We start from the raw sequence: 27,854 nt of genomic DNA, 5'->3' as shown, positions 1-27,854 counted from the left end.
TTTGTCACTCCGTGTGACGGAGAGGTATCTCTGGGCCCACTCGGTAGGACATCATCATAATGTGCACAATGTGATCAAGGAGTTGATCACGGGATGATGTGTTACGGAACGAGTAAAAGAGACTTGCCGGTAACGAGATTGAACAAGGTATAGGGATACCGACGATCGAATCTCGGGCAAGTACAATACCGCTAGACAAAGGGAATTGTATACGGGATTGATTAAGTCCTTGACATCGTGGTTCATCCGATGAGATCATCGTGGAACATGTGGGAGCCAACATGGGTATCCAGATCCCGCTGTTGGTTATTGACCGGAGAACATCTCGGTCATGTCTGCATGTCTCCCGAACCCGTAGGGTCTACACACTTAAGGTTCGGTGACGCTAGGGTTATAGAGATATTAGTATGCGGTAACCCGAAAGTTGTTCGGAGTCCCGGATGAGATCCCGGACGTCACGAGGAGTTCCAGAATGGTCCGGAGGTAAAGAATTATATATAGGAAGTGCTATTTCGGCCATCGGGACAAGTTTCGGGGTCATCGGTATTGTACCGGGACCACCGGAAGGGTCCCGGGGGTCCACCGGGTGGGGCCACCTGCCCCGGGGGGCCACATGGGCTGTAGGGGGTGTGCCTTGGCCTACATGGGCCAAGGGCGCCAGCCCCAAGAGGCCCATGCGCCAAGAGAAGAGAAAAAGAGGAGAGTCCTAAAGGGGGAAGGCACCTCCGAGGTGCCTTGGGGAGGATGGACTCCTCCCCACCCTTGGCCGCACCCTTCCTTGGAGGAAGGGGCAAGGCTGCGCCCTCCCCCTCTCCCTTGGCCCTATATATAGTGGGGAAAAGGAGGAGCAATCATACCTGAAGGCCTGGCGCCTCCCTCTCCCTCCCGTGACACATCTCCCTCCTCCCGCAGCGCTTAGCGAAGCCCTGTTGGAATCCCGCTACTTCCACCACGCCGTCGTGCTGCTGGATCTCCATCAACCTCTCCCTCCTCCTTGCTGGATCAAGGCATGGGAGATGTCTCCGTTCCGTACGTGTGTTGAACGCGGAGGTGCCGTCCGTTCGGCGCTAGGATCATCGGTGATTTGAATCACGACGAGTACGACTCCATCAACCCCGTTCACTTGAACGCTTCCGCTTAGCGATCTACAAGGGTATGTAGATGCACTCTCCTTCCCCTCGTTGCTGGTTTCTCCATAGATAGATCTTGGTGACACGTAGGAAAATTTTGAATTTCTGCTACGTTCCCCAACAGCTTAGACCTCACTTGTCCTCAAGCGAAAAGCCGATAACAATAAATATGTCCTCATGTTTAGAGGTAGAGGCGTCGATAAAAATAAAATACGGACATGAAGGCATCATGATTATTCTCATAACAGCAATATATATATATTTTGTCATATGATTACTTATGTTCAAGTGATGATCTATTTACAATACAAAAGTATAAATCATAAACCTTATTGGGCTCCAACAAACTATAATCTTAGTCATTGAAACAATTGCAATTTATCATAACATCGGAAAGAGTCTATGTCAGAGCTAAAAAGCAAGTACACATACTCAAGTATCATTTAGTCCTCCATAATTGCTAACACTCATGCGATACTTGTGGTTACGGAGTTTTAATCGGACACAGAGAAAGATAGGGGCTTATAGTTTTGCCCCACGACCTTTTACCTCAAGGGTAATGTCAACAATAATGGTTCATGCTCCCTTACATCCAATTATATATATATATATATATATATATATATATATATATATATATCATGTTCTTTCCAACATGCTGAGCTTGCCAAAGGATAAAATGAAAAAGAAAAGGTGAATATCACCATGACTCTTGCATAAGGTAGAAGATAATAATAAAGGATAAACCCTTCGCAGAGGGAAGCAGAGGTTGCCATGCGCTTTTATGGTTGGATGTATAAAATCTCAATGCGAAAGAACGTCACTTTATATTGCCCCTTGTGATATGAACCTTTATTATGCAGTCCGTCGCTTTTATTACTTTCACATCACAAGATCGTATAAAGCTTATTTCTCCCACACCAATCAATCATACATATTTAGAGCATTTTTTATTGCTTTGCACCGATGACAACTTACTTGAAGGATCTTACTCAATCCATAGGTAGATATGGTGGTCTCTCATGGAAAAATTGGTTTATGGGTATTTGGAAGCACAAGTAGTATTTCTACTTGGTGCTGAGAATTTGGCTAGCATGAGGGGGAAAGGAAAGCTCAACAAGTTAGAGGATCCATGACAACATACTTTATCTCAGATATAAGAAAGACATAACTCATTACATTGTCTTCCTTGTCCAACATCAACTCTTTAGCATGTCATATTTTAATGAGTGCTCCCAATCATAAAAGATGTCAATGATAATATATGTATATGTGAAAACCTCTCTTTCCTTATTACTTCCTATTAATTGCAACAATGACCAAAGCTATGTCTGCCAACTCCCAACAACTTTTAATCATCATACTTTTTCTATGTGAAGTCATTACTCTCAATAAGATCAATATGAACTTTTTGTTTCTTTTTATTCTTTTTCTCTTTTCTTTTATTCACCCAAGATCATGGCAAAATAATCAAGCCCTTGACTCAACACTAATCTTTATTATATATAGCTCACGGAATCGATTACATAGAGAGATCATAAAGCAAACTCAAAACTAGATCATGCCATAAACTTTATTCTACTAGATCAAGATACTACTAATAGGATCGAACTAAGAAAAACGGTAAAGATAGGAGTTGTGATTGTGATACGATACCGGGGCACCTCCCCCAAGCTTGGCAGTTGCCAAGGGGAGTGCCCATACCCATGTGATTATGTCTCCTTTGTCGGTGAAGAAGGTGGAGGTGTTGTTGATGATGCAGGCTTGTCATCCATCTTCCAAGGCATTGGTTCACCATCATAGAAGGATGATCGAGTCTCCGGAATCCTTGAATCTGCAGCCAAACTCATTCTTTTGAATCTATATTCATACTCATGGTTTTGGTTTTGCAGGTCATAGATTTGGGCTTGGAGGTGCTCGATCTTCTCATACAGCTTGAAGATGGCCTCCTCGGTGTTCTTGGCATCCGACTTGTAGTTGTTAGTGAACTCCGTGAGCATCGTGTGGCTAGCGTTGATTCCATGCTCCACCATCCCCTGGCACTTGAAAACTTGTTGCTCTATTGCTTAGAGCCTCGTCTCCACGCTTTCGGTTCCCTTTGGTCCCTCAACATCGCGGATGTGCAACAACCCATCACGCATCTCAATGGTTTGAGGGTGTCGCAGCACCTCCGCGAGGTAAGGGTTGATGACCTTCTCGAAGAACTTGTCCTTGGAAGCACTTGGGGACGTCATGATAATCTAGATCTGTCAAAAAACAGCTCGAAACAAGAACAGAGAATAATTGCGTGATACGGGAGTCAAAACCTTCGGGAGAATATATAGTGAATTTTTACCGACCAAAATACGTATCGTGCAAGAAAACGGAGTCCGGAAGGCACACGAGGTGCTCACGAGGTAGGGGGGCACGCCCACCACCCTCGTGGGACCCTCGTGTCCTTCCCGGACTGCTACTTATTTTTCTATTTTTCCAAATATTCCAAAACGGAGAAATATTGCCTTAAAAATTGTTTTGGAGTCGGTTTACTTACCGTACCACATACCTATTCCTTTTCGGAGTCCGAGACATTCCGGAAAGTGTCCCTTATGTATTCCTCTGGGGTTACGGTTTCAATAATATTGGTTTCAACATTTATAGGATTACCTGAGATATAATGTTTAATTCTTTGACCGTTTACCACATTTGGATTTGTGCCCTCGAAGTTATTGATTTTTATGGCACCAGAACGATAGACCTCTTCGATAATGTAGGGGCCTTCCCATTTAGAGAGAAGTTTTCCTGCAAAAAGTCTTAAATGAGAGTTGTATAGCAATACATAATCACCTACATTAAACTCACGCTTTTTGTATCCTTTTGTCATGCCATCTTTTAACTTTTTCTTTAAACAACTTGGCATTTTCATAAGCTTGGGTTCTCCATTCATCAAGTGAGCTAATATCAAATAACCTCTTCTCACCGACAAGTTTAAAATCATAGTTGAGCTCTTTAATAGCCCAATATGCCTTATGTTCTAGTTCGAGAGGTAAGTGGCATGCTTTTCCATAAACCATTTTATACGGAGACATACCCATAGGATTTTTGTATGCAGTTCTATAAGCCCACAATGCATCATCAAGTTTTTTGGACCAATTCTTTCTAGACCTATTAACAGTCTTTTGCAAAATTAATTTGAGATCTCTATTGCTCAACTCTACTTGACCACTAGACTGTGGGTGATAAGGAGATGCAATTCTATGATTAACATCATATTTAGCAAGCATTTTACGGAAAGCACCATGAATAAAGTGTGAACCACCATCAGTCATTAAATATCTAGGGACTCCAAACCTCGGGAAAATAACTTCTTTAAGCATTTTAATAGAAGTGTTATGATCAGCACTACTAGTTGGAATAGCTTCTACCCACTTAGTAACGTAATCAACAGCAACTAAAATATGTGTGTATCCATTAGAGGCAGGAAAAGGTCCCATATAATCAAAGCCCCAAACATCAAACGGTTCAATAACAAGAGAATAATTCATAGGCATTTCTTGACGTCTACTAATATTACCAATTCTTTGACATTCATCACAAGACAAGACAAACTTACGGGCATCCTTGCAGAGAGTAGGCCAATAAAAACTAGATTGCAATACCTTATGTGCAGTTCTATCTCCAGCGCGGTGTCCTCCATAAGACTCGGAGTGACACTTGCGTAGGATCTGTTCCTGTTCATGCTCAGGTACACAGCGTCTAATAACATCATCTACTCCTTCTTTATAAAGATGTGGGTCATCCCAAAAGTAATGTCTTAAATCATAGAAAAAACTTTTTCTTTTGCTGGTATGTGAAGGTAGGTGGTATAAACTTAGCAACAATATAATTAGCATAATCAGCATACCATGGAGTACTACGAGAATTACTTATAACATTTAATTGTTCATCAGGAAAGCTATCATTAATAGGTAGTGGGTCATCAAGAATATTTTCTAACCTAGACAAGTTGTCTGCAACAGGGTTCTCAGCTCCCTTTCTATCAACAATATGCAAATCAAATTCTTGTAGCAAGAGAACCCATCTAATAAGTATAGGTTTAGCATCTTTCTTTTCCATAAGATACTTAATAGCAGCAAGATCAGTTTGAATAGTTACTTTAGAATCAACAATATAAGATCTGAACTTATCACAAGCAAATATAACTGCTAAAAGCTCTTTTTCAGTAGTAGCATAATTTCTTTGAGCATTGTCTAGAGTCTTACTAGCATAATGAATAACATTTAATTTCTTATCAACTCTTTGACCTAGAACAGCACCTACAGCATAATCACTAGCATCACACATAATTTCAAAGGGTAGGTTCCAATCAGGTGGCTGAACAACAGGTGCAGTTACTAATGCTTTCTGAAGTATTTCAAATGCTTCTACACAATCATCATCAAAGACAAATGGTATATCTTTTTGCAATAAATTAGTCAGAGGCCGAGAAATTTTTGAGAATTCCTTAATGAACCTCCTATAAAATCCAGCGTGACCAAGGAAACTTCTTATACCTTTGATGTCCTTGGGATATGGCTTCTTTTCAATAGCATCAACCTTGGCTTTATCAACTTCAATACCTCTTTTAGAAACTTTGTGCCCCAAGACAATACCTTCATTAACCATAAAGTGGCACTTTTCCCAATTCAAGACAAGATTAGTTTCTTCACATCTCTACAAAAACCGATCAAGATTGCTAAGCAATCATCAAAAGAGGAACCATAGACGGAAAAGTCGTCCATGAAAACCTCACAAATCTTTTCACAAAAGTCAGAGAATATAGCCATCATGCATCTTTGAAAGGTAATAGGTGCATTACATAAACCAAAAGGCATACGTCTATAAGCAAAAGTACCAAAAGGTCATGTAAAAGTAGTCTTTGATTGATCTCTAGCCGACACAGGTATTTGAGAGAAACCAGAATAACCATCTAGAAAGCAATAGTGTGTATGTTTGCATAATCTTTCTAACATTTGATCAAAAAAAGGTAAGGGGTAATGATCTTTCTTAGTAGCTTTATTTAATTTGCGGAAATCAATTACCATCCTATAACCTGTGATAATTCTTTGTGGAATCAATTCATCTTCATCATTAGGAACAACAGTAATACCTCCTTTCTTAGGGACACAATGGACAGGACTTACCCACTCACTATCAGCAACAGGTTAGATTATACCTGCCTCCAGAAGCTTTAGTATTTCTTTTCTTACACTTCTTTCATTTTAGGATTCAGACGTCGTTGAGGATCATGAACTGGTTTGGCATCTGCTTCCAAATTTATTTTATGTTGACATAGAGTGGGACTAATGCCCTTAAGATCATCTAGAGTATATCCAATAGCAGCACGGTGCTTCTTCAGAGTTTTCAATAATCTTCCTTCTTCATGCTCTGAAAGGTTAGCACTAATAATAATAGGATATATCTTCTTTTCATCAAGATAAGCATATTTAAGATTATCAGGCAAGGGTTTAAGCTAAAACACGGGATCACCCTTGGGTGGAGGAGGATCCCCTAAGATTTCAATATGCAAGTTGTGATGCAGAATAGGTTCCTGTTTAAATAATACTTCATCTATTTCCCTTCTTTCATTCATGAACATATCATTTTCATGGTCTAGCAAATAGTGTTCTAAAGGATCACTAGGAGGTACGGCAATAGAAGAAAGACCAATAATTTCATCCTTACTAGGTAATTCTTCCTCACGATGTTGTTTACTAAATTTAGAGAAATTAAACTCATGAACCATATCATCCAAGCCAACAGTAACAACATTCTTTGTGCAATCTATGGTAGCATTAACAGTGTTTAAGAAGGGTCTACCAAATATAATGGGACAAAAACTATCTTGTGGGGAACCAAGAACAAGAAAATCAGCAGGATATTTAGTTTTCCCACACAAGACTTCAACATCTCTAACAATTCCCATTGGTGCAATAGTATCTCTATTAGCAAGTTTAATAGTAACATCAATATCTTCTAACTCAACAGGTGCAATTTCATTCTTAATTTCTTCGTATAAGTCAACAGGTATTGCACTAGCACTAGCACCCATATCACATAAGCCATGATAACAATGATCTCCTATTTTAACAGAAATAACAGGCATGCCTACCACAGGTCTATGTTTATCTTTATCACAAGGTTTAGAAATTCTAGCAGTTTCACCTTTGAACTGAATAACATGCCCACCAATATTATCAGACAAGAGATCTTTAACAATAGCAATATTAGGTTCTACTTTAACTTGCTCAGTAGGTGTATAAGTTCTAATATTGCTTTTACGAACAACGGTTGAAGCTTTAGCATGATCCTTTATTCTAACAGGGAAAGGTGGTTTCTCAATATAAGAAGTAGGAACAATAGGATCATTATAAGTGACAGTCTTTTCTTCAACTTTAATAGGTGCAGCTACTTTTACTTCTATGGGAGGATGATATTTAAACCACTTCTCCTTAGGGAGATCAACATAATTAGCAAAAGATTCACAGAAAGAAGCTACTATCTCAGAGTCAAGTCCATATTTAGTGCTAAACTTACGGAAAATATCGGTGTCCATAAAAGATTTAACACAATCAAACTTAGGTGTCATACCTGACTCCTTACCTTCGTCGAGGTCCCAATCTTCAGAGTTGCATTTAATTCTATCCAATAAATTCCATCTGAATTCAGTAGTCTTCATCATAAAAGAGCCGCACAAGAAGTATCGAGCATGGTGCGATTGTTATTAGAAAGCCGAGCATATAAATTTTGAATAATCATTTCTCTTGAGAGCTCATGATTGAGGCATGAATATAACATTGATTTAAGCCTCCCCCAAGCTTAAGCGATGCTTTCTCCTTCGCGAGGCCAGAAATTATATATATAATTGCGATCACGATGAACAAGATGCATAGTGTAATACTTGTGATGAAATTCCAGCTTCAATCTTTTATAGTCCCATGATCTCATATCATCACATAGCCTATACCATATCAATGTGTCTCCCTTCAAAGATAAAGGGAAGACCTTCTTCTTAGCAACATCATCGGGTATACCTGCAAGCTTAAATAATCCACAAACTTCATCCACATATATTAAGTGCTCATCAGGATGCTTTGTTCCACCTCCTGTAAAAGGGTTAGCTAGCAGTTTTTCCATCATACCCGAAGGAAATTCAAAAGGAGTTTCATTTTCAATAGGTTCAGTAGGTTGAGGAGCAACTCTTTGCTCTACTGGACGGGGTGAAGATACCCCGAACAAGCCCCTCAGAGAATTACTTTCCATAGTAACAAGTGACAGTAAATTTCAGCACACTATATAAATTTTTCCTTACCAAATTCCACCTACCAAAGGCGCTACACTCCCCGGCAACGGCGCCAGAAAAGAGTCTTGATGACCCACAAGTATAGGGGATCTATCATAGTCCTTTCGATAAGTAAGAGTGTCGAACCCAACGAGGAGCAGAAGGAAATGATAAGCGGTTTTCAGCAAGGTATTCTCTGCAAGTACTGAAATAAATGGTAACAGATAGTTTTGTGATAGGATAAATTGTAACAAGCAACAAGTAACAAAAGTAAATAAAGTGCAGCAAGGTGGCCCAATCCTTTTGTAGCAAAGGACAAGCCGGAACAAACTCTTATAATAGGAAAAGCGCTCCCGAGGACACATGGGAATATCGTCAAGCTAGTTTTCATCACGTTCATATGATTCGCGTTTGATACTTTGATAATTTGATATGTGGGTGGACCGGTGCTTGGGTGCTGTTCTTACTTGAACAAGCATCCCACTTATGATTAACCTCTATTGCAAGCATCCGCAACTACAACAAAAGTATTAAGGTAAACCTAACCATAGCATGAAATATGTGGATCCAAATCAGCCCCTTACGAAGCAACGCATAAACTAGGGTTTAAGCTTCTGTCACTCTAGCAACCCATCATCTACTTATTACTTCCCAATGCCTTCCTCTAGGCCCAAATAATGGTGAAGTGTTATGTAGTCGATGTTCACATAACACCACTAGAGGCTAGACAACATACATCTTATCAAAATATCAAACGAATACCAAATTCACATGACTACTAGTAGCAAGACTTCTCCCTTGTCCTCAGGAACAAACATAATTACTCACAAAGCATATTCATGTTCATAATCAGAGGGGTAATAATATGCATATAGGATCTGAACATATGATCTTCCACCAAATAAACCAACTAGCATCAACTACAAGGAGTAATCAACACTACTAGCAACCTACTAGCACCAATCCCGGACTTTGAGACAAGAATTGGATACAAGAGATGAACTAGGGTTTGGAGATGAGATGGTGCTGGTGAAGATGTTGATGGAGATTGCCCTCTCCCGATGAGAGGAGTGTTGGTGATGACGATGGTGATGATTTCCCCCTCCCCGAGGGAAGTTTCCCCGGCAGAACAGCTCTGCCGGAGCTCTAGATTGGATCCGCCAAGGTTTCGCCTCGTGGCGGTGGAGTCTCGTCCCGAAAAGTTCCTTCCTATTTTTTTATCATCGAAAGACTTCATATAGGAGAAGATGGACGTCGGAGAGCCACCAGGGGGCCCACGAGGTAGGGGGCGCGCCCCCCACCCTCGTGAGCAGGGTGTGGGCCTCCTGGCCTTCATCTTTGGCGAGGATTTTTCTTTATTTGTTTTAAGATGTTCCCTGTAGTTTCAGGACTTTTGGAGTTGCGCAGAATAGGTCTCTAGTATTTGCTCCTTTTCCAGCCCAGAATTCCAGCTGCCGGCATTCTCCCTCCTTATATAAACCTTGTAAAATAAGAGAGAATAGCCATAAGTATTGTGACATAAAGTGAAATAACAGCCCATAATGCAATAAATATCGATATAAAAGCATGATGCAAAATGGACGTATCAGGGTGCTGTGGAGGACAGACGAGCTGGTGCTTTTTTTATTGCGGCAGCGGATGATACGTCTCCAACGTATCTATAATTTTTTATTGCTCCATGATATATTATCTACTGTTTTGGACATTGTTGGGCTTTATTATCCACTTTTATATTATTTTTGGGACTAACCTATTAACCGGAGGCCCAGCCCAGAATTGCTGTTTTTTGCCTGTTTTAGGGTTTCGAAGAAAAGGAATATCAAACGGAGTCCAAACGGAATGAAATCTTCGGGAATGTGATTTTCTTAACGAACAAGACCCGGGAGACTTGGACCCTACATCAAGACACAAAAGAGGAGGCCACGAGGTAGGGGGCGCGCCTACCCCTCCCCCAGGCGCGCCCTCCACCCTCGTGGGCCTCCTGTTGCTCCACCAACATACTCCTTCTTCCTATATATACCTACGTACCCCCAAACGATCATATACGGAGCCAAAACCCTAATTCCACCACCGCAACTTTCTGTATCCACGAGATCCCATCTTGGGGCCTGTTCTGGAGCTCCGCCGGAGGGGGCATCGATCACGGAGGGCTTCTACATCATCACCATAGCCCCTCTGATGAAGTGTGAGTAGTTTACCTTAGACCTACGGGTCCATAGTTATTAGCTAGATGGCTTCTTCTCTCTTTTTGGATCTCAATACAATGTTCTCCCCCTCTCTTGTGGAGAACTACTTGATGTAATCTTCTTTTTGCAGTGTGTTTGTTGAGACCGATGAATTGTGGGTTTATGATCAAGTCTATCTATGAATAATATTTGAATCTTCTCTGAATTCTTTTATGTATGATTGGTTATCTTTGCAAGCCTCTTCGAATTATCAGTGTGGTTTGGCCTACTAGATTGATCTTTCTTGCAATGGGAGAAGTGCTTAGCTTTGGGTTCAATCTTGCGGTGTCCTTTCCAAGCGACAGTAGGGGCAACAAGGCACGTATTGTATTGTTGCCATCGAGGATAACAAGATGGGGTTTTCATCATATTGCATGAGTTTATCCCTCTACATCATGTCATCTTGCTTAAGGCGTTACTCTGTTTTCATTAACTTAATACTCTATATGCATGCTGGATAGCGGCCGATGAGTGGAGTAATAGTAGTAGATGCAGGCAGGAGTCGGTGTACTTGTCTCGGACGTGATGCCTATTTACATGATCATACCTAGATATTCTCATAACTATGCTCAATTCTGTCAATTGCTCAACAGTAATTCGTTCACCCACCATAGAATACTTATGCTCTTGAGAGAAACCACTAGTGAAACCTATGGCCCTCGGGTCTATCTTCATCATATTAATCTTCCAATACTTAGTTATTTCCTTTGCTTTCTACTTTTATTTTATTTTACTTTGCATCTTTATCATAAAACCAAAAATATTATCTTATCATATCTATCAGATCTCACTCTTGTAAGTGGCCGTGTAGGGATTGACAACCCCTTATCGCGTTGGTTGCGAGGATTTATTTGTTTTGTGCAGGTACGAGGGACTCGCGCGTAGCCTCCTACTGGATTGATACCTTGGTTCTCAAAAACTGAGGGAAATACTTACGCTACTTTGCTGCATCATGCCTTCCTCTTCGGGGAAAACCAACATAGTGCTCAAGAGGTAGCAAGAAGGATTTCTGGCGCCGTTGCCGGGGAGTCTACGCAAAAGCCAACATACCAAGTACCCATCACAATCCCTATCTCCCGCATTACATTATTTGCCATTTGCCTCTCGTTTTCCTCTCCCCCACTTCACCCTTGCCGTTTTATTCGCCCTCTCTCTCTATCCTTCCTCTCTTTCTCTATTTGCCTTCTTCTCGTATGTATCCTTGTTTGTGTTTCCATGTGCCTTCTATTTGCTTGCATCTTTGCTTGCTAAAAATCTATTGATATGGATCCACTTAAAGTGTTCTACTTAGATCATCTTCGATCCTTATGCGCTCGTGCTGAAACCCCAACTAGCCTAGTTGATGGGAAATCTTTAGATGAGAATGCTCATTTTGTGCGTCACCGTTTGTCTGAAAAAGGGAGACTCTTATGGAATCAAATAAACAGATTGTTGTGTTATGCTTGGAATCTTTGTGAAATTTATGATTTTACTTGTTGCTCTAAGAACCCAAAAAAACACCTCCCCTACCTATGTGAGTTTAATGATATTGAAATCTTATCTTCTTATACAAAAGGTGTTTATAGTTACTACGATATTGAACGAATTGAAGAATTTGTTGCTTTTAAGGGTGCTTATGAAGTTGCTTCTTTGATTGAAAAATATGATATTACTCTCTACAAATCTGAAAATTTTGACATACTTAAATATTGCTATGAAAACTATGCTCACAATGTCTATGTCAAAGAATTTATTGAAAGAATGACCGTTGCTTCGGAAGAAAATAATGATATGCATGAATCTATAGATAATTATGATTCCAATGATTTGATTGAAATATCCCTTGATGAACACGATGCTTGCTATTCTTGTGGCCACGATGCCAATATTTATGAAGATGAATTTGCTATAGTTCCTTATGTTAAACATGAGATCGTTGCTATTGCACCCATACATAATAGTTCCTTCGATGAAAAGCATGATTGCAATGATGTTATTATAAATTCCTTTAATGTCAATTGTGTTAATGATCTGCAAAACCCTAAGCTTGGGGATGCTAGTTTTGCTAGGACTACTATTTGTTGCAATGATCATGATTGGGGTGATTCTTCTTTTGATCTTGAAAATTTATTTAAGCCCCATGATGAATATGAGATTGATAATAGTGTTTGCAATATTATTGAAAGTGGGTTTGGAGAGGTCATGACTTTAGTTAATGTTAATCCCACTATTTTGGAAGAGTGTCAACTTTGCATGCATGTGGCTCGTGTTGAAAATATTTTATGTGATAGCTATTTTGTTGAATTTGCTTATGATCCTACATGTAATTATTATGAGAGAGTAAAATATAGTGGTAGAAATTTTCATGTTACTAAATTACCTCTCGTTATGTTGAGATTGCTATTGTTTCGTTCCGCTTCCTTGCATATGCTAGTTTTTGCTTGCCTTGATAATTTGTTTGCCTATAAGATGCCTATGCATAGGAAGTATGTCAGACTTAGATGTGTTTGTCACGTGTTTTAGGATGCTCTCCTTGTGCTTCAATTCTTGTCTTTAATGTGAGCATCATTGAAATATTATGCCTAGCTAGGGGCGTTAAACGATAGCGCTTGTTGGGAGGCAACACAATTTTATTTTTATTCCTTGCTTTTTGCTCCTGATTAGTAATAAATAATTTATTTAGCCTCTGTTTATGTTGTGTTTTTTGTGTTTAATTAGTGTTTGTTCCAAGAAGAACCGTTGGGAAGACTTGGGGAAGTCTTGTTAATTTTGCTGTAAAAAACAGAAACTTTAGCACTCACGAGAACTGCTGCCATTTTTATTTGGAAAGTGATATTTAGTTAATTATTTTTGCAGATGATTAATAGATAAATTCGTCACGTCCAGCAATTTATTTTATAATTTTTGGGGTTCCAGATCTTGCGCTAGCTACAGATTACTACAGACTGTTCTGTTTTTGGCATATTCTGTTTTTCGTGTGTTGTTTGCTTATTTTGATGAATCTATGGCTAGTAAAATAGTTTATAAACCATATAGAAGTTGGAATACAGTAGTTTTAACACCAATATAAATAAAGAATGAGTTCACTACAGTACCTTGAAGTGGTCTTTTATTTTCTTTCGCTAACGGAGCTCACGAGATTTTCTACTTTAAGTTTTGTGTTGTGAAGTTTTCAAGTTTTGGGTAAAGATTTGATGGATTATGGAACAAGGAGTGGCAAGAGACTAATCTCGGGGATGCCCATGACACCCCCGAGATAATCTAAGGACACCTAAAAGCCAAAGCTTGGGGATGCCCTAGAAGGCATCCCCTCTTTTCGTCTACTTCTATCGGTAACTTTACTTGGAGCTATATTTTTATTCACCACATGATATGTATTTTGCTTGGAGCGTCTTGTATGATTTGAGTCTTTACTTTTTTTATTTTACCACAATCATCCTTGCTGTACACACCTTTTGAGAGAGTCATACATGATTTGGAATTTGTTAGAATACTCTATGTGCTTCGCTTATATCATTTGAGTTATATAGTTTTGCTCTAGTACTTCACTTATATCTTTTTAGAGCACGGTGGTGGATTTGTTTTATAGAAACTATTGATCTCTCATGCTTCACTTAGATTATTTTGAGAGTCTTAAATAGCATGGTAATTTACTTAAATAATCCCAATATGCTTGGTATACAAGAATAATAAAAGAACTTCCTTATGAGTGTGTTGAATGCTATGAGAAGTTTGATACTTGATAATTGTTTTGAGATATGAAGATGGTGATATTAAAGTTATGCTAGTTGAGTAGTTATGAATTTGAGAAATACTTGTGTTAAAGTTTGTGATTCCCGTAGCATGCACGTATGGTGAACCGTTATGTGATGAAGTCGGAGCATGATTTATTTTTTGATTGTCTTCCTTATGAGTGGCAGTCGGGGACGAGCGATGGTCTTTTCCTACCAATCTATCCCTCTAGGAACATGTGCGTAATACTTTGCTTTGATAACTTGTAGATTTTTGAAATAACTATATGAGTTCTTTATGACTAATGTTGAGTCCATGGATTATACGCACTTTTCTCACCCTTCCACCTTTGCTAGCCTCTCTAATACCGCGCACCTTTCGCCGGTATCATACACCCACCATATACCTTCCTCAAAACAGCCACCATACCTACCTATTATGGAATTTCTATAGCCATTCCGAAATATATTGCCATGCAACTTTCCACCGTTCCGTTTACTATGACACACTCCATCATTGTCATATTGCTTAGCATGATCATATAGTTGACATCGTATTTGTGGCAAAGCCACCATTCATAATTCTTTCATACGTGTCACTCTAGATTCATTGCATATCCCGGTACACCACCGAAGGCATTCATATAGAGTCATATTTTCTTCTAAGTATCGAGTTGTAATTGTTGAGTTGTAAGAAAAATAAAAGTGTGATGATCATCATTATTAGAGCATTGTCCCAGTAAGGAAAGGATGATGGAGACTATGATTCCCCCACAAGTCGGGATGAGACTCCGGACGAAAAAAAAAGAGGCCAAAAAAAGAGAAAAGGCCCAAATAAAAAATGAGAGAAAAAGAGAGAAGGGACAATGTTACTATCCTTTTACCACACTTGTGCTTCAAAGTAGCACTATGATATTCATGATAGAGAGTCTCCTATGTTATCACTTTCATATACTAGTGTGAATTTTTCATTATAGAACTTGGCTTGTATATTCCAATGATGGGCTTCCTCAAAATGGTCTAGGTCTTCATGAGTAAGCAAGTTGGATGCACACCCACTTAGTTTCTTTTGTTGAGCTTTCATATACTTATAGCTCTAGTGCATCCATTGCATGGCAATCCCTACTCACTCACATTGATATCTATTGATGGGCATCTCCATATCCCGTTGATACGCCTAGTTGATGTGAGACTATCTTCTCCCTTTTTGTCTTCCCCACAACCACCATTCTATTCCACTTATAGTGTTATATCCATGGCTCACGCTCATGTATTGTGTGAAGATTGAAAAAGTTTGAGAACACTAAAAGTATGAAACAATTGCTTGGCTTGTCATCGGGGTTGCGCATGATTTAAATATTTTGTGTGGTGAAGATAGAGCATAGCCAGACTGTATGGTTTTGTAGGGATAACTTTCTTTTGCCATGTTATTTTGAGAAGACATGATTGCTTTGTTAGTATGCTTGAAGTATTATTATTTTTATGTCAATATTAAACTTTTATCTTGAATCTTTCGGATCTGAATATTCATACCACAATTAAGAAGAATTACATTAAAATTATGCCAAGTAGCACTCCGCATCAAAAATTCTGTTTTTATCATTTACCTACTCGGGGACGAGCAGGAATTAAGCTTGGGGATGCTTGATACGTCTCCAACGTATCTATAATTATTGATTGCTCCATGCTATATTATCTGCTGTTTGGACATTATTGGGCTTTATTATCCACTTTTATATTATTTTTGGGACTAATCTATTAACCGGAGGCCCAACCTAGAATTGTTGTTTTTTGCCTGTTTTAGGATTTTGAAGAAAAGGAATATCAAACGGGATGAAACCTTCGGGAACGTGATTTTCTTAACGAACAAGACCCGGGAGCCTTGGACCCTATGTCAAGACACAAAAGAGGAGGCCACGAGGTAGGGGGCGCGCCTACCCCCCCCCCCCCCCCCGAGGCGCGCCCTCCACCCTCGTGGGCCCCTTGTTGCTCCACCGACGTACTCCTTCCTCCTATATATACCTACGTACCCCCAAACGATCAGATAAGGAGCCAAAACCCTAATTCCACCGCCGCAACTTTCTGTATCCATGAGATCCCATCTTGGGGCCTGTTTTGGAGCTCCGTCGGAGGGGCATCGATCACGGAGGGCTTATACATCATCACCATAGCCCCTCCGATGAAGTGTGAGTAGTTTACCTCAGACCTAAGGGTCCATAGTTATTAGCTAGATGACTTCTTCTCTCTTTTTGGATCTCAATACAATGTTCTCCCCCTCTCTTGTGGAGAACTATTCGATGTAATCTTCTTTTTGCGGTGTGTTTGTTGAGACCGATGAATTGTGGATTTATGATCAAGTCTATCTATGAATAATATTTGAATCTTCTCTGAATTCTTTTATGTATGATTCGTTATCTTTGCAAGCCTCTTCGAATTATCAGTTTGGTTTGGCCTACTAGATTGATATTTCTTGCAATGGGAGAAGTGCTTAGCTTTGGGTTCAATCTTGCGATGTCCTTTCCCAGTGATAGTAGGGGCAGCAAGGCACGTATTGTATTGTTGCCATCGAGGATAACAAGATGGGGTTTTCATCATATTGCATGAGTTTATCCCTCTACATCATGTCATCTTGCTTAAGGCGTTACTCTATTTTCATTAACTTAATACTCTAGATGCATGCTGGATAGCGGTCGATGAGTGGAGTAATAGTAGTAGATGCAGGCAGGAGTCGGTCTACTTGTCTCGGACGTGATGCCTATATACATGATCATACCTAGATATTCTCATAACTATGCTCAATTCTGTCAACTTCTCAACAGTATTTCGTTCACCCACCGTAGAATACTTATGCTCTTGAGAGAAGCCACTAGTGAAACCTATGGCCACCGGGTCTATCTTCATCATATTAATCTTCCAATACTTAGTTATTTCCTTTGCTTTCTACTTTGCTTTTATTTTACTTTGCATCTTTATCATAAAAATACCAAAAAAATTACCTTATCATATCTATCAGATCTCACTCTCGTAAGTGGTCGTGTAGGGATTGACAACCCCTTATCGCGTTGGTTGCGAGGATTTATTTGTTTTGTGCAGGTACGAGGGACTCGCGTGTAGCCTCCTACTGGATTGATACCTTGGTTCTCAAAAACTGAGGGAAATACTTACGCTACTTTGCTGCATCATGCATTCTTCTTTGGGGAAAACCAACGCAGTGCTCAAGAGGTAGAAGCGGATGCCGTGTCGGCGGGGACGTGAGGCTGCTTCGGCTCGACAGAGTCTGCAACCGGCAGCTGTGGTGCTACAATCGGCTGGGGCAGAGCTGGAATCGACCTTACCAGAAGCTGCCACCAGTATTGGACCGTGGCTAGGACAGCGGCCATATGATGCTACGGTAGAGATGCCGGGATGCTGGCATGCTACAACCAACCGGATTAAACTTTTTGACCAATTGTATAGAGAAATTAGCTTATGCCCGCAACATTGAATATATGTAGCATGGAAGTATGTTTGATAATAAATCCAATAAAACAAATTTGGTTGTTTAGATGCTAACTTTTAGAAGTGGTCAAACTTAAATAAGTTTAATTTAGGGCAAAGCTAGACACTACTATGAAAAGGGCTATAGATGGAATTAACACTAATGACGCACCTGACATGTGGTGCGCCACTACAATATAGCAGTAGCGCACCATGTGCAGGTGCGCCATTAGTGTGGAAGACACTAATGGCGCACCAGATACATGATACGCCACTATTAACATTTTTTTTCATTTTTTCAAACATACTAATGGCGCATCATGTAGACAATGCGCCATTACTAGTTAAAACTAGTAATGGCGCACTCTCCACATGTGCGTCATTAGTAAGTTTTTTCCCCTAGCTAATAGCGCACCGCCAAGGGGTGCGCCATTAGTAATCTCCCCCTAGCTAATTCGCTCGATCCCTTTGTCCCTCCCTCCACTCCCCCTCCCCCTCGCTCCACACCCGGCCGCTCCGACGACCCCCGCGCCCCGCCTCATCGTCTCGGGCCTCGCCGCCGACCCACTGCGCCGCCGACCCACCCACTGCGCTGCCGCCCGGTCTCCTCCGCCCGTAAGCCCCTAGCTAACAATTATATATTTTTTTGTTTTGCAAAACTAGTAATGATATTTCTTCTGTTCTAGTCCTCATGAATATTTATTTATGTGTTTATTCTGGTATTGAATTTCTAACTCACAAAAAGTATTGAATTTGTTAATATTTTTTTAACTCATGAATATTTTTAAATTTCATGGGCACTTTTTGAATTCATGAATATTTTTTCAAATTTGATGATATTTTTTCACATTCATAAAGGTTTTACCAATTCACAAATGAATGCGACTAAAAATCCAAAAAAAATGATGATATTTTCAAATAACAAATTTGATGATATTTTCAAATAACAAATTTGGTGATATTTTTTCATATTCATAAATATTTTCAAATAACAAATTTGATGACATTTTTTCACATTCATAAATGTTCTCAAATTTGATCGTCATTTTCTAAAAAAATATTAGATGCAACTAAAAATCCAAAAAAAAGTTAGTAATGGCGCACCAGGGGAAGGTGCGCCATTGCTATCAAAGTACTTATGGCGCACCCCTAGGAGGTGCGCCATTGCTAACCTTCCCCCCTTGCTAACCCTTACTCTCGCTAGATCGATCCCCCTCCTCCCCCTCGCCCGCTCTCTCTCTCCATCGCCGCCGAGAAAACCCCCCGCGCCCGCTCTCCATCGCCGCCGCCGACCCCCCGCGCCCGCTCCGTCGCCGGAGTCGCCGCCGGAGCACTAGGAGGAGGAGTCCTTCTTCTTCCTCTAGCCGTCGCCATCTCGCGGTCGCCACTGTCTCTCCGATCCACCCCGGCCTTCACCGGGCCTGCCACGATCTTCGCGGTGAGTCCCTCAGCGTTCCCTCCTTCGATCCGCATCCATAGGCCACTGTAAGCTGCCGCCGTCGACCTCGCGCTCACCCCACAGCTGGCCCGTGCCCCCGGGCTCCTCTGTCGCGCCTCGGCGCACGCCCTCCCCGCTACTCCTGCCCTTGGGCACGCATCCGCTTGCGCGCCCCTGGCCATCCCTCGCCTGTGCTCGTCCGCCCGTTGCCGCTCGCGCGCGCCCGCTGCCTTGGCGTTGCTCTTTCCCGCTGCTGATGCTGCTCTCTGCTGCCGCCACACTACTGCTCTGCCTGTTGCTTGCTAGTTTCCCTTCCAACCCGATTCCACTCCATCTGGTTACACCGCTGTGCTGCTGATGCTCGATTGATTGAAGTCCCATGTCTGCATCCTCCCTTGTTAATGATCCAGAGGGATTTGGTGCCATTTCCATGGGTAATAATCACTTTTTGATCGAGGTAGTAATCGTCGTGGCTAGCCCTGTCAAGTTCTTCCACCCCTGGGAACACAACACTCATCTTTTTTATCAGTTTCTTTTTGTTTGCACCATTCAGGTCCATTCCTTTGTACCCAAAGGTCCATTGCCTTTTCATATTAGCAAACGCCTGTAAGTATGTGCCTGGTTACAGTTTAATCTAATCATCGTTGCCCACCAATGCATGATATGGGCATCTCACCACCACCACAAGAGAACACTAGGATTATCGCATTCGGTTTTAGCCATTTTAGCTAATGCAGGAGAATAATATTATGTGTCGAACCGAGAGTGAGCGTCGTACTGTCATGGGAAGGATTTATTAGGAGTGGCTATTAAGTTGGTGCTTGGCACTTGTGGGTGCAATTGCAAAGCTTTCCCATGTCCATCAATATTATGTGGTGCCTTTTCTTTTCTGAATTTAAAGAGTGACAACTTCAGCACTAATCAGTACCAACTTCAACCTCTTAGCCAGACAACAAGTGGATTCAACCACCTCCATCCCAACAACATGCTTTATGCCTGCACAGGCAGTTGACATGTTCTAAGCCATTGCTTCAATCCAGTGCTCCTCATAGGATTAAGCAAAGCCAACTAAGCAAAAAGACAGCACCATCATAGATCACACATCCCTCAAGGAAGAACCACTTTCCTGCTTGTCTGCAAAGTGGTTGTTGGAGTCCAGAACACTTAAATAGTTAGTCAAATGAATTGCTTGCTTGCTACTTTTTTTAGCTACTATTTTTATTAAAAAATTTATTGGAGTTTATATCATATATATTGCTGGCATGTATTTCATATGTTCTGTAGCATTAAGGCTACATATCATGCCATTTTTGTGCCTTGTATTAATTGCTTTCCCTACATGTTTGCAGGTTTAAGTGAAAAAAGAGGAAGAAAGGAGAATTAGGGTAGGGTTTCATGGCTAGAAGATATATTGCTGTGTTTTGTCTCGGACCATTGTGTCGTGATGAGATTGGGGGGTTTTGTCTCTGACCATCGTGTCATGATGATATTGTGGGGTGTTGTGGGGTTGCAGCGGGGCGGGGGTGGGATAATGATTTTGCAGGTACCCCGAGAGGCCCTTGAGTTTGCTGGAATGTCGATTAACTTCCGTTCCGGCAAATTCGGGTACTCCATATGTCCTATTTTCAGCAAAGTTCATGCTGAAATTTTCCGTGAATTTTAGCATGACTTTGCTAAAAATAGGACGTATGGGGTACTTGCGACTAATGCATGAGCCTGGATATCTTAGTACTTAATTAAGTAGGATCAACTGCCTCTTGTGTTATACATATAGAAGTGTGATATCAACTCATAGTTATTACTAATGTCAAGAGATGATGTAGTTTTGAATTATGAACGTAGGAAATGTCGTCATCGGACGACGAAAGTCTCCCGGGGGAGTGCGGCTGGTGCCATGACGATTGAGGTCTGTGCGACAGGCCTCACCTGGACGATGATCGGCGCTTCAGCATTAAGCTCGAGGAGACCTTCGAAGTTGAAACGGTACACAACGACGACAATTGTTTTTTTCATAATTAAGCATGACTTCAACTATTTCAATGTGTAATTTTCATCTTTTACAATTCAAGTATAGCTTATTCCATGCCATGCAAGACGCTATGTCTTGGAGAGGATGGATTTTGAAGACCATGAAATTTCTGAAACAAAGAAAATTCACCTAAGGACTCATCACGATGTGGACTTTGAAGTAAATCTGTATAATTCTGAGAGCGTAACCCATTTTGGTTGAAAAAATTGGGAAGTATTTTGCAAGATGCATGGTTTTGATGAGGGTATGCTTATCGGCATGGATCTTGGTAATCCTGACATCGACCAAGACAATATGGACATTTGGGTCCTTGTTGATACGCCTCCAGTTCTACCGCTATGTGAGTTTTTCAAACATAGTTATTAGCTAATTTATATTGTTTATTTCAAAATAGTTGACAGCTTATTTTTATTGTTGTGCGGGAGATGGTAGACAAAACCCACTACACCGATGGCTCCGAATTAACAACTTACAAGGAGAAAAATCATCTGGTCGGATTTTGTACTGCTCCTCAACATTATGGTAAATACGTGCCACTAGTGCATGTGTTCAACTACGGTAACTATCATGGAGATATCCTGGTAAGATTTTTACTATTGCGACATCCGTGCATCTTTTGCATACTTCTAAAACTAGTACATCATTGTTAACTATGAAGTTATTACTATGTTTTTCAACATATAATATCAGAGAATTGTGTGCCTCATTTGATGTATCAGAAAGGTAGTCTTAATGTTTTGAACATATAGCCAGGTCATCCTACGAATCTCAACTGTCCATACGAGATTTCTAAAAGAAGTGGAGACATGAAAATCAAAGGATGGAAAAAATGTATGGACAGTCATAAGGAGGTTCTTGGAAGCAAAAGGAAGTGAAGCGCAAGAATTGGAGACAAGATGTTCTCCATTCTCCATAATGGAGAGTCAGGGTCTATATTGTTTTATGCTATTTTACCTTAAATAGGGTATTTAGATCCTGCCTAATACTGATGATCATGTGCTAAGAACAATTAAGTAGGGTTGGTTCGATGACTATCAAGATGATGATCGTATGACTTGTTATTAATAATGAGTAGAAGTTGTATGATGATGATTAGTAGGACTTGTTAGGATTAGTATTACTTCCGACAAACTCGCTACTCGCGATTTCGAGACTTGTAATGTTCTATCTTTGTTCGGTCTTTTGAATTCGGAGACTAAGGGCCTGTTCGGTAGTCCTCTAGCTTCACTGAATCCACAAATCTCGCTTCTGTTTCCCAATGCCAGCTTCTTTCACGAATTGCGATCGGTTAAAAACTGTTCGGCTGGTTCACTCCAGCTTCTCGTACTCGTCAGCAGGCCAACAGGTAAGGTGGCTTTAGGCCCAGTCGGACATAGGAGGAGAGTGGTTGGGCTTGGCCCAGTTAAGGAGGCTCTGGAGGAAATAACGTGCCTGGAGAGGAGAGAGAGAAGGTAGCGAACCGGTACGTGATCCTCAACTCACTTGGCGGTGGCATTGCTCCGTAATTTAGGCAAACTCCCGCTTCCGCTTTTCCTAGGATCGCCAGAATAGCTGCTCCCATTTTTTGTACGTAGACCCTTCCTAGATCCACGAAGCTGGCTTCCTGAAGCAGGACCGTTCGCCCCAGCTCCAGCATGGATTTAGCGAATTTGGAAGTTGGCCAACTACCGAACAGGCCCTAATATGATGAATTGTATTCGGAGACTAATCTTCTATTGTATTCGATGAATCTGCTCTTGCCGTGGGGTGCTGTCTATATTCTGTCCAATAATATATTTTGTAACCTGTGCAAAATTCAGAAAAGTAAAAAAACCTAATATTCATACTAATGGTGCATCACCCCACAATGCACCATTAGTATGACAGATACTAATGGCGTATGATGGTCTATACTAATGGCGCACGGCGTGGTGCGCCATTAGTAAAAAATACTAGTGGCGCACCAGTAGTGCGCCATTAGTAGGCAAAACTGGTGCGCCACTAGTAGACCTTTTCCTAGTAGTGAGAATTTAAATAATATGGATCATTGAGTAAACTAAACTATGTAAACAATCTGGTGATTCAATACTGACCAATAATAATTGAACACTACAGATTAAAATGCGCAGAGAACTGTAAATTTGTCCCGGTAAAGATGAAATAGAGCACAAATACAACAGCTTTTCTTCATTTTATTTGACAAATTACACAAATTAAAAAACAGAGGCAAAACCGGTAAGTGGGACACTTGGTTTCTTGCGCTTCTGCTCCGTTTTGATCCCAATAGTGAGGTGATTGATCACAACAAATTGACCATGCTCATCCGTGAGTTTTCTATTTTATCGATATTTTTGAAGAGTGAGGTAATGATGTGGTGAAAAAATAAAGCTCCATGTGTGTTACTGATACACAATCAATACCACTAAGAAATGTTTTAAATTTGAGTCCAACAATATGACTTTTGTATCACGTGAATTTTGTATCACGTAATCGATGTACTTTGAACAAAACAACAAACACATGATCAAAATAAATCCAAATAACATAGATGTACACCTTATATTTCCTTTGAAGCACTTGTGTTCCAAGTTTCCAACATGGTCGAGCAATCAGGTATAAGCTGCTGCATGCTTAGAAAACGGTGAGCAACTAGGCTACTAAAATTGCTAGAACCTCCATGCATAGCTTTGTGTCTGAGCTGTGTGACAATGTGCTTAAATCAGCGGAGAATACTATCTGGCGGGTGCTGGTTTTCTACGCACCCTATCTTTTGGTCTAAATCACTTTTTTTTTGAAACGTCTAAATCACTTTTATATACCGACAGACTGACAGATCTATGCCGACAAAAACGTTGAAGACGGCCGTATGCCGGCTTTCGGGCCTATGCCTACGGCTGCGTGCCGTCGGCATAATTTTTAATTCCGATAGTGATATACTCCCTCCATTTTAAAATAAGTGACTCAAGTTTATACTAACTTTATACTAGAGCTAGTATAAACTTGAGTTATTTATTTTGGGACGAAGGGAGTATATAGCAGGAATGGCAGAACGCAAAACGAACATGAGATCAGGTATGGTTTATCTGTTGTGACTCTTGCATGCTTTTCGTTACCGACGATTACATGAGTTTGGACGCCGTAAAGTCAGCGACGAGTGATCACGGAAATAGAAATTCAGGCTGCAGGTGCAAGAAGTATGCATGTTCCTGTATTGACAAACAAACTGAAGCCTCGGGATTGATTGGGAAATAATATTCAAGGTTTTTTCGCGTATTGCAAAGTAATAATGGCAAAAAAAATATTCTTGGAATCACTAAGAAGATATCTTTGTTATAAGCAAGGTAGACGATGAAAATTTCAGTCTATAAAAAAGCCTTGCCAATTCCACATTAACCATGCATGGGAAAAACAGAAACTGCAGAAACTTAGAAGTCCTTACAAACCATAAAGAAAACTGCAGCAAGCACAAGAAATTCAGTTCGACACTAGTCATGCATGCCAGCAAATACAAGACACAGGAATCACCAATCAATTCGCATTCTGATTGCTAAATTGGATCTAGATAGTACATGCAATCAACATAGAGAAATAGGTAAGACCATAGATACTAAATTAGATTAGATGCAACGATGACTAGCCACAATACTAAATTGTCATGATAATATCTTTGGCCGCTTTCAGTTCGGCGGGCAGGAAGCTAGCAGCCAGCTCCTTGAGAACTGATGGGCAGCTATTCTTGAGATGCTCATCATCGCCTCCAAATTGGAAGGCGAAGCGAGGAACTCAAAGCAGGCATCCTTGATTCCATGGAAGCCGTGCTGCTCAGCTAGAGCCAAACTAGTCGCCACGATGTCAGGGTTGATGAGGTTGCACACCCTCTCTTCGCATATCAGCTTCAGCCCCTCGATATTGTACCTGTCTGCTGCAACAAGTAGATGGCCAGCCATCACCGCTTCTCTCCGTGCTTCACATCCATCGGTCATCTCAGGAACAGGCTCATACTCGTCTGTGTATATGAAGTGGAGCAAGGCTTTGAACACGTCACTTTCCATGTCACTAATTTCAATCGGACCGCCAGCTTTCTCCTTCATGCCGCCAAAGAGCTCCGCTCTGAATACGGATGACCGAGCGGCGAGCACGGCCCTATGAGCCAAGAAACTCTCCCCGCCGACATGAAAGGTCACGTCGGCTCCATCCATGCTCTTCAGTAGGTCTCCAAGATGTTGCTGCAAGTTTCTTGGAGGAATCAAGCCAGACCGATTACCTTTGTGGATATTCTTCACGACAGTAACATGGCACATGATGCTGACACTGTCGTTGCTTAGATTCCTTGGATTCTCAAGATAAGCTCTGCCGATAAAATCACGGAAACCCTTGAATGAACCTTTGCTAGAGAAGATGCATTCGGGATTGGTCTTGCTTCTTGTAATGTCTGGTTCTCCATTCTTGTCAAGCAAACTAATTCTAAATTTCGCCCTCACGTCCGTGGCAAAACCAGAATCAAGAGCCAGAAAAACAGATACATAACCGGCTTCATAATGTGTGATGTCGCTGCCGTTTGGGTAGAACCACAAAACCCAGTCGTAGCCTCCAACACTGAAAGGGGCAGATTTCACTTTGTCGCCATGCCCGATCATCCCCTTGACTCTTGAATAGCCGTCTACCTTGATCACATATGACCTTTTGTCAGACCCCGCTGCAAGGTCAGCGGGAAGATCACGAAGCTCTGACATTCTTGTCGTCTCTTAGATTTGCACTCCGATGGAAGAACGGCGACAATGAGAGATTCCCTGCGTCTATACAAGGCAGATATATATACATGCCAAATAAGATCTCTAATAGATCTTGGGGTCGGCATAGTTTTCTGCTATTTAAACCGAACAGATAACATGTCAAATAAGAATCCTAACGAAGGAAGATTGGGATAGCTATCTTCAGATGCGTATCAACGCTGATCTCCTGGGCGCGGTCGAGTCCGGCCAATGCACGACGCCTTCATGGCGTCTACTCCGAAGACTGCTGTCGTTCCCGATCCTGTAACCAGCTAGCGCGGAGAGCTCAGTGGAGCGGCACACAGTGTCACCGGCGGCCGTATAAGCACACAGGGGCAAGGGCGCTCGGAGCGTGCAAGTGCAACAGGCTGAGCCTGGACTCCTGAGTGCGTACTACCAAGTTTTTCTCTTTGAAGGTTTGTTTTCTACGCAATTGATTAACAAAATTTGTACTAAGAAGAACAGGGGAATTGATGTTCCAATTTTTTCACGTTTCATGAAAAAACATTCACTACATTAAAAATATAATACATGGATCTGAGAAAATGTTGGTAAAAATTCAAAATGTTCATGAGCTAAACAGGGCCGTCTCCAGAAATTCGGGGGCCCGGTGCGATATATAAAATGGGGCCCTAAATTTTAAAGTATATATTCAGTTAATCATATAAATTTGAATATGAGTTATCTCGTACAGTAGTGCAAAATATATGAAATATCAACGCGACAAAAGTAGTGAATATAGTACTAGACTGATGCATATGTGCAAAAATATGAAACTAACAATATTAATATAAAATTATTCAATATAGTGTTTGCCGAGATTAAGAAATAAGAAAATGTAATTATTTAATATACAGTGTTTACCAAGATAAATATATAGACACATTGATATAATTATTCAGTAGAAAAAACAACCTAAATTAAGCTGATCTGTGATGCCCTGATTGGGGTCATGAAGCACTAGAAAATTATTCAATCTATGCTTTTGGCTTAAGCGTACCTGATGAAGTGGTAAATTGATCGATGCCTTGGTGCTCGCCTGCTCGGCCACCTACTGCTTCAAGCCTTCAACCTTGTGGCGTTGGCTACCTAGGGCAAAGCCGCTGCGTGGCAAATGATATGGGGTTTGCCGGCTGCCGTGGATCCGTGCGGCTGCCTGAAGTGATTCGTCGAGCCGCCAAGCAACAGAATCGTAAACGATTGGCTGGAAAGAGGAACGACTGCAGCAGCTAACAGAATCGTAAACGATTGGCTGGAAAGAGGTCCTTCAATCGATCAAAAAAGAAGTCCATCGATCGATTAGAGTTCGAGGCCCAAAATTCGGAGCGCCAGCAGAGAACAGGCCAATAGGGCCCGACTGAAGAAGCTTCAGGATCCAATAAAAGTTCGGCCCAAAATGAGGGCCCCTAAAATTGGGGGTGGGGGGGGGGGGGGGGGGGGGGGGCCTGTGCGGGCGCACAGCTCGCACAGGCCCACCGACGACCCTGGAGCTAAAATATACCCAAATGATAACGCTCACACATGTAGCACTTATCAACACGTCCACACGCATTCGATATTGTTTTATCCGTTTGCATGAATTTTGAAGCAGTTGCCATTTGGGTGAAGAGTCACCTAAGCACCCAGCGTTGTGTGGGTGTTAGAGCATCTCCAGCCTTTTTTTGCGCCGGCACAGAAAAATCGGCCCAGTCGGGTCCCCAGGAGCCCGATTTTCGCTAGCCTAGGCTGAATTTAGCGCCGGCGGACCCAGGCCGAACCCGGCGCACTGGGGGGCGCTCGGGGACGCCGAGGCGAGCG

General features: G+C 41.3%; 1 protein-coding gene across 1 annotated transcript; it reads right to left on the bottom strand.

The window, feature by feature from the left end:
* Positions 1–24,812: 24,812 nt before the first annotated feature.
* LOC123091848 (BTB/POZ and MATH domain-containing protein 2) lies at positions 24,813–27,296 on the bottom strand. The gene is made up of 2 exons (XM_044513471.1): positions 27,058–27,296; positions 24,813–26,689 (listed from the first exon to the last, which is right to left on the bottom strand). Exon 2 carries the CDS (start codon positions 26,016–26,018, stop codon positions 24,963–24,965), a length of 1,056 nt encoding a protein of 351 aa, XP_044369406.1. The 5' UTR covers positions 26,019–26,689; positions 27,058–27,296; the 3' UTR covers positions 24,813–24,962.
* Positions 27,297–27,854: the final 558 nt, after the last annotated feature.

Source organism: Triticum aestivum, chromosome 1A (genome assembly GCF_018294505.1).
Source record: "Triticum aestivum cultivar Chinese Spring chromosome 1A, IWGSC CS RefSeq v2.1, whole genome shotgun sequence".
Lineage (NCBI taxonomy): Eukaryota > Viridiplantae > Streptophyta > Magnoliopsida > Poales > Poaceae > Triticum > Triticum aestivum.
The sequence above is the reverse complement of the archived record's forward strand: the minus strand, read 5'-3'. Positions and strand labels throughout refer to the sequence as shown.

Coding starts and splice junctions, on each gene's coding strand:
- LOC123091848 (XM_044513471.1), bottom strand. CDS start 26,018: ATGTCAGAGCTTCGTGATCTTCCCGCTGACCTTGCAGCGGGGTCTGAC.